General features: G+C 43.5%; 1 protein-coding gene across 1 annotated transcript; it reads right to left on the bottom strand.

The window, feature by feature from the left end:
- Window positions 1–2887: 2887 nt before the first annotated feature.
- LOC140489015 (ferritin heavy chain, oocyte isoform-like) lies at window positions 2888–5716 on the bottom strand. The gene is made up of 4 exons (XM_072588246.1): window positions 5615–5716; window positions 3968–4114; window positions 3279–3404; window positions 2888–3034 (listed from the first exon to the last, which is right to left on the bottom strand). The coding sequence occupies exons 1-4, from the start codon at window positions 5714–5716 to the stop codon at window positions 2888–2890; spliced, it is 522 nt and encodes a 173-aa protein (XP_072444347.1).
- Between the last annotated feature and the right edge of the window lie 2738 nt (window positions 5717–8454).

Genomic DNA, 8454 nt, shown 5'->3' with positions numbered 1-8454 from the left:
CAATGTCGTGTACAATTTTAACATGACGTGCCAGCTCTTATAAAAGAACAAAGAACTTCTTTGAGATCAGGACTAAAATTAAATTAGTTCCTTTGCTTTGTGTTTTTCCATCTGTTCACTTGTCTGAATAATTTCATTTTGATCATTAGTTTTGTTAACAAGCAGAAGATGTCACCTTCTATAAAACAGTGTGAATTGTCTTTCTTGGTCAGAAGTGGATCACTTTACACTTCCCCTCAGTGTCCTGTATCTGACAGTCTTGCCCATTCCATTAAACTTTGAACATTCTGCTCTCATGGTCATGTGTCACCTGATGTAGAGTCATCATTTTATTGATAGCCCTTCATTCCTTCATCTATAACATTGATAAATCTCATGAAAAGCTGTTTCCCAGTACCTCTCCTTGGGGAGAGTAATCAGATCTAGCTAATTTTTAATTCACTCACAATGAAGGTGCTGATGGCTGGGCCAGCATTTATTGCCCACAGCACAGTGGCTAGCACTGCTGCCTCACAGTGCCGGGAACACCGGTTCGATTCCAGCCTTGGGTGACTTTCTGCGTGGGCTTCTTCCCACATTACAAAAACGTGCAGGCCAGCTGAATTGGCTATGCTAACTTGTCCATAGTTGTTAGGTGCATTAGTCAGAGGAAGGTGGGTTACTCTTCAGAGAGTTAGTGTGGACTTGTTGGGCCAAAGGGCCTGTTTCCATACTGAAGATAATCTAATCTTAACTACCCTTATCAAGCTGGTGGTGATGATTTGCCGCCTTGAATTGCTGCTGTTGTCTATGTGGTGGAGGTAGACCCACAATCCTGTTTGGAAGGGAATCCAGGATTTTGACTCAGCAACAGGGGAAGAACAGTGACATAGTTCCAAGTCAAAACAGTGAGTGGCTCAGAGGGGAACTTGTAAGGGGTGGAGTTACAATGTATTTCTGCCCTTGTCCTTCTAGATGGGAGTGGTCATGGGTTTGGAATATGTTGTCTGAGGAGCTTTGGTGAATTCCTACAGCATTTGTTCGATGGTACACCTTGCAGTTGCTAAGTGTCAGTGAATGGAAGGGATGAATCAAGAGGGCTGCTTTGAACCAGAGGGGGTCAAGATCCTTGAGTGGTGTTGGCACACTCCCCATTATCCTGACTTTGACACCCCCTCCCCAAACCAATTCCCCACCTCTCCCCTGTGACCATGTGATTCCCTGTCAACAACATAATTCAGGTGGCAGCTTTGGCTTTACACAAACTGGCACTGATAATGTCCATCCACCAAGTTAAAGGAGTAGCACATATCAACATGCATGCTGGGAAACACTACCTCTGCACTAATGACTATAATCACATCAATAAATTCCCTTGTCACTTGGCGTACCAGTTCCAATAGCAACATTCAGAGCCTGGTCAAGCCTGTAAAATGGACCATCTCAATTTGCACACTGGGAAGATTGGAGAAGAACATTTGATCTCAGTGTGCGCAAACTCAAGCATGTGTGCATTTTCAAACCCAAAATTACGGAGGCGGTGGTAAGCATCAAAGTTGACATTTGTGTTAGACATCAGCACCAGAATAAACATTTTAGATAGGGAAATGTTGTCTTTTCTTCCCCTCCAAAGACAAGCACCTGCCCCATTAATCTCAGTTCAAGCTGAGAAAGATGAACAGCACAGCCTTAAGATGGCTGAGCAGTCATTGACCAAGTTACTCTGTGCCCCACTTATTGTATTGTGGACTGTGTGCATCCCAACCAAGATCAGCATTCATCACCAATTAGATTCCCCTTGAAGTCAGACTCCCCCCTCAGCACATTATAGATAAATAAAACAATGCTGATTTCATGTAAATGAACAGAAAAAAACATTTGGAACTAATTCCTGCAAATGCTCCTTGGGTCCTATAGCTTTCTTTGCACCAACTGCTCTCAGTTGACAGCACTTGATTGTGAGAGCAGTAAGAAAAAAAAAAGAATTGCTACATTTGTCCCACATGGGTTAAGGTAGGCACTGTTGCATTTCCTCACGTAGAGGATAGTTATTAGCCAAATAGACTAGAGACACTGATGCCAATCAAAAGCAGAATCTTCATTCCCCCAGCATGGAACATGGATAAGAGAGAAACCATTTCCCAGCTTGGGAAAACCACCATATAGCAATCAAGCATCACTTATCCAAGAACAAAAAAGGTAGTGTAGTGTACCTTTGAGCAAGATATTCAACTGGGTTTTGCAAGGGGGTCATAGTGGATCATCTACAATGTCAGAATCTAAGCATTAGTATTTTCCAGCAATTAGTTTTAAAGTCTGACAAATCAGTTGCACAAGAGTAATTAATATTTCAGGTCCAGTGACTGTTAACTGACTTCACTCCACAGATGTTGTTAAACCCAAGCTGTCCCAGCTGTGTTTCTTCCTGATTTCCAGCAGCCAATGTTTTTTGCTTCAATTTTCAAAGACCACTAAGCATTGACACAACTGGTGTACTCTGAGCAAACAATCAGACTCCAGACTATTGACTAGAGTCTGTTGCTGTAAACTTGTTCCAGTGAGCACGGGCAGATAGTGAGCACTGCTTACAAGCCAAAAACAAAAAAAGCATTTAATTCCACAACTGCTTTCCAATTGAGAGTTGCTCACTTAATCCAAATGTCTCTCCACAGACCAGAATAAAACACTGAGCAAATTACTGGGATAATCATTGAAACAAGGTTGAGAGAAAAGGATTTAAGTGATCAAATGTTAAATATCAAAACCCCAAGAACCAAATGAAACGAAGAAATTGCACAAAGCAGTCAGTTCCATGGTGAACACTATTTTAATTTTGTGCAAAGCACAACCAAAGTCATCCACGAGAATGAAGTCACCATGTCCAACAAATGGAGTCCTTGAATCCCACTCAGCTCAGGGTGAGCCTGTCAAACAGGTACTCTCCCAGGCCATTCTCAGGGGCTCCCAGTCTCTTCAGGTTGGTGATGTGATCTCCCAGCTTCTTGATCATCTTCACTTGCTCATCCAAGTAGTGCATCTCCAGGAAGTCACACAGCTGGAAGAGGAGACAAAGATTAGCCTCAAGGAACAAACCATGCACCTGAATGTGACATCCCATGACAGACATGACCATCACCACCACATTGTGGGGAGGGAGGGGACAATCAGGGATGCCTTCTGAAAAGCTTCTGGATTTCAGCCACAGGAGGCAGGTAGATTAGAATTGGAATTGCCCCCCCCCCCAGGGAGTAAACAGATTTCCTTCCAAACTTGGAGAGAAAAAAAAATGAGAAACTCACATGAGGGTCAGTGTGGCCAGAGGAGAGTTTGTGCAGATCCAGCAGACTCTGGTTCACATCCTTCTCCATCTGCAGAGCTCTCTGCATTGCCTCCAGACCATTGCCCCACTCATCCTGCTCTGGCTTCTGGACCAAGGGAAGTCAGGAGAGAAAATAAGCAGTTCATCTCAGACAGGTGGATCACAGGCTACATCATATCAGTCCATTATTCCAAAGAGTTAGATTTTACTGACTCCTTGAGATGTCACTGTTCCCAGAGCTTAAAATTTAGAAGCATACCATACTGTGAAAGCACATTTTGAAGAGGTATAATCCAAATGTAATTCCTCGCTTTATTGTTCTATCCCTTTTGATCAGCCCATTAGAAACATCTTGGAGATGCTGCTACCTTCTACCCCTATGGATTCTCATTCTTACCACTGAAGAGGGGCCTTGGAATTGATAGCTGAGGTTATCTAGTATATCATTCTGACAAGAGAATGATTCTCCATCCAGTATTCTGGATCATCCCAATTACCTATTGCTGTTTCACAAGTGCAAAATAGTCTCCAATTCAGTGCCTAGCTCACCAATACAATCTCCAATTCATATAGCATTTATTCAGTCTTGAGGCTCAACAGATTTGACTGATACCAGTCAATTGGAGTTCACACAAAACACTGGAATCTCCAATGTTTACAGAAGCCAACCTTGACATCCTGCAGGAGGACTCGGCCTCCACGTTTATTCTGGAATTCCATCAGTTTCTCAGCGTGTTCCCGTTCCTCATGGGACTGCTCCTTGAAGAACTCAGCAAAGTGACGCAGGGCAACATCATCCCGGTCAAAGTAAGAGGACTGCAAGTGGAGATAAAGTGGGAAGAAAGCATTACTTTCATCCTTGGCACACAATCAGAAAGTGACCCATCCACCATTTTAATTCCCTTCCAATTAATTGAAGTGAGTGACAAAAGCAGAATGTCATCTGTCAATGGTGATCAGAAGAGCAGACATTTTGACCTCCCAGAAATGAGGATCTGAAAAAAAAAACCCACCAACTGCAACCCCTGGCCTGTATCTTAGAGAGGCAGTGTGCTAGTGCGGCAGAGTACCGAGAAGGTCCTTATTGGAGACAACCATTAGACATCCCTGCACTGCAGGTTAGAAACATTCCTGCTCAGTACTGGATGCTAGAGATCATTGACCAACTGAAACAGGACATGAACATGACTAACAGGCAGAAATCTCACTTAGTTCCCCGATTACCAACCTCACTCACCTGAATAACCACACTGTCCTATGATCTACTCTGCACAGAATCTGGACGGTGCTATTTTCAGATCATTCATATTTCAGGTGAAAAAAAAGAGACCCATTTAATCACCTTTCCTGACAATAACCAAACTCACTTCATCTTCAACAAAGGACAACAGCTTCATTTGGGCAGCTTTTAAATTCAATACATTTGGTTTAGTGAAAGTTTTTTGAAAAAAAGAGATTAGTTATGGAGTCAGATGTACAGCATGTAAACAAACTTCACTCCAACTCATTACACCATCCAGATATCCCAACCCAATCTAGTCCCACCTGCCCATATGGCTCCAAACCCTTCCTATTCATATACCCATCCAGATGGCTGTTAAATGTTGCCATTGTACTAGCCTCCACCACTTCCTCTAGCAACTCATTCCATACACATACTACCCAGAGTGGAAAAATTGCCCCTTGGGTCTCATGACATTCCCCTCTCACCCTAAACCTATGCCCTCTAGTTCTAGACTTCCATACCAGAGAAATGGGTGTCAATCCTATCCATGCCCCACATGATTCTATCAACTTCTGAGGTCACCCCTCAGCCTCCAACACTCCAGGGGAAGAATAGCCCCAGCCTGTTCAGCCTCTCCCAATAGCTCAAATCCTCCATCCCAGGCAACATCCTTGTAAATCTTTTCTGAACCCTTTCAAACATTCCACAACATCTTTCCAATAGGAGGGAGACCAGCATTGAACACAAAATTCAAACAGTGGCAAAACCAATGTCCTGAACAGACTATAACTGAAGAGAATTAAGACAACACCAGCCTCTGCAGTCAGGAGGGTAATTGCCAGTGGTTACTGAGTGCAGAGTTACAATAAAACTAGGGACCCTCACTCAAAGGCAAGTTATAATTTAAGAGCATTCTAAAATTACAACAGGGCTTCAGGGTTAAGTGCATCCAGGGGGAAAAAAAACCCCCAACAACAATCTCAATATGTTGAATTTGCTCAAGCAGATGACCAAGAAAATTCCAAGATGCTCCAGACATTTATAGCACAGTCACAACTTTAAAATAGAACCTTCAAGCCCACAAGCCTCACCATGGAGAGATAAACATAGGAGGAATAGAGCTCCAGGTTAATCTGCTTGTTAATAGCATCCTCACAGTCCTTGTGGTAGTTCTGACACACTTGGGAGGCCATCTTCACTATTCCTACTCACTATCACAGAAATAACTACAGACCCATACCTCACTCCTGCAGGCATTTGAATTTATCCTCCAGGGAGAGGTCTCACCAATGATGATTGACAATTCCTGACAGCCAATCAGGAATCAGCCATGAACATAGGCCCCCAATGAGAGAGAGGGGGTGGGTGTGTGAACCAGAGCTGATCAGAGGTGTAGATTAGAGTCAGGTCTGGATGATTTTCTGTGATTGGAACAGCAGGAGGTCACTCAGCAGAATTTCAATCAGGTCACGGTGAGTTTGTGTCCTTTTGAAAGAAATAGATTTGGATGATGAAAGGTTTTCAAGTATTCTTTCAAAATAAAGTTTGTTGTGACCAACTGCAAGAGGGGCTCAAGGAAGATGGGGAGTCAGTTTCTCAGCCTGTTGTGTTGGAAATGGGAGAGAGAGATGTGCAGTTTTCAATGGCGGGGAGTTCAGAGTCGGGGGTTGGGGGAGGACAGTGTAGTGACACGGGATAAGCTGTTTAGGACTGAGATGAGGAGAAATGTCTTCACCCAGAGAGTGGGGAGCCTGTAGAATTCTCAGCCACGGAAAACATTTGAGACTAAAAGATTGAATGTTTCCAAGAAGGAGTTAGGTCCAGCTCTTAAGGCGAAAGGGATCAAAATGTTGGATGGAGAATGGGAAGATGGTACTGAGTTAGATGATCAGCCATAATCATATGGAATGGTGGAAGGGTGAACAGCTGACTCCCATGCCATTTTTCTCTAATTTTATGTTTCAATAACCTGGGTAGTAAGGGTCTTGAAGGACTGGGGTAGTGTGCCTCTGTCTGGGCCAGGAGGTTTGAGTGCCAGACCCTACCTGCTCCAGAGGTGTCTGATAACATCTCTGGACAGGTTCATGAGAAAACAACCAGGCTGAATGGCCTCCTCCTGTGCCATAACAATTCTGTGATTCTGTGGATGATCTGCATCTGAACAGCGTTTCCCTGCCTCTGTCTCCTGACTGACCTTTCTGTGGATTGTCACCTCGCTGTGATGGAGGGCCTCGAGTGTCCCATTGAGTCTGAGAGCGATACCTCAAGAGGTTTCCACCTCCTGGCAGGGCCAACCAGGATGGTAAGGTCAGAGGGGAGGATCCCGGTAAAGTGCAATGGAAATCAAATCCTCAACGACCATCCATCCTAGCAGAAGATATTTGTCTGCTAACCACGGGGGTGGGTAAAGGCTACAGCAGGAGGGAGATCACAAATCGACATTTCCTTGCCACTTGAGCTGGCTCTACCTTCTGTGAAGCACCGTGTCAGTGTTGTGAGCTGTAATTTTGTGTGCTTGTGCATGTGTGTGTGCATTCACTATCCTTCGTGTGAAGAAGCCATTCCGAACATTATCCTGGACAGTTTAGTTCTAATGTGAAGATTCTAATCCCATTCCACATCCTCAGTTCTATTTGACCCATTGTGAAGAAACAGTTCCCCTCTGTCTACTCTGTCAAATCCATTTATCACCATAAACATTTCAATTATGCTCATCCCTTAACTTTCTACCCTGAAGAATGTGGGCAAACTGTTGATGTCATTTCACCAGCTCTTTATCTCTGAGTTCATTCAGAAATTCAGGGCTGCACCATTAATACCAGAACTGAGCACTCCAGATGTGGTTGAACCAGAATTTGACACTTTTACAAAGAACCTCCATAGGGATTTGAACCTCTTTCAGATCAGGACTAATATTAAATTAGTTCCTTTGTTTTGTGTTTTTACGTCAGTTCACCACATTACTATCCAATATCTGAATAATTTCATTTTGATCATTAGTTTTGATAATAAGCAGAAGATGTCACCTTTTACAAAACAGTGTGAATTATCTTTCTTGGTCAGAGGTGGATCACTTTACACTCCCCCTCAGTGTCCTGTATCTGACAGTATCATCCACTCCGTTAAACTTTGAACGTTCTGCTCTCATGGTCATGTGTCACCTGATGGAGAGTCATCATTTTATTGATGGCCCTTCATTGATAACATTTACGAATCTCATGAAACATTATGGCTCCCAGTGCCTCTCCTTAGGGAAAGTAATCAGATCTTGCTAGTTTTAATTCACTCCCTGGCTGAGGGTGCTGTTGGCTAGGCCAACATTTATTGCCCATCCTTAATTACCCTTGTCAAGGTGGTGATGATTTATCTTCTTGAATTGCTGCTGTTGTCCATTTGGTAGAGGTAGACCCACAATCGTGTTAGGTAGGGAATCCAGGATTTTGACTCAGCAACAGAGGAAGAACAACAATATATTTTCCGAGTCAAAATGGTGAGTGGCTCAGAGACAAACATGCAAGGGTGGGGTTGCTATGTATCTTTGCCCTCTTCCTTCTTGATGGGAGTGGTCATGGGTTTTGAACATGTTGGCAAATTTCTACAGCATTTGGTAGATGGTACACCTTGCAGTTAAGTGTCAGCGGGTGGAAAGAATGAATGTTGGTGGCTATTGTGCGAATGAAATGGGTTGCTTTGAAGTGGAGGGTGTCACGATCGTGGAGTGTTGTTTGTACACTCCCCATTATAAAGACTGACAGCCCCTCTCCCAAGCCAATTCCCCAGCAATGATCACGAAATTCCCTGTCAATGAAATCATTAAAGATGGCTTCTTTGTCTTTCCCCAAACTGAAGCTGATAACATCCATCCTCCAAATTAAAAGATTCAAGCCCAAAAATCAAAATGCACACAGGGAACCACCACCACCTGAGAACT

This window comes from Chiloscyllium punctatum, chromosome 18, assembly GCF_047496795.1.
Source record: "Chiloscyllium punctatum isolate Juve2018m chromosome 18, sChiPun1.3, whole genome shotgun sequence".
Lineage (NCBI taxonomy): Eukaryota > Metazoa > Chordata > Chondrichthyes > Orectolobiformes > Hemiscylliidae > Chiloscyllium > Chiloscyllium punctatum.
Note: the sequence above shows the minus strand (reverse complement) of the source record. Positions and strands in the feature narration are given on the sequence as shown.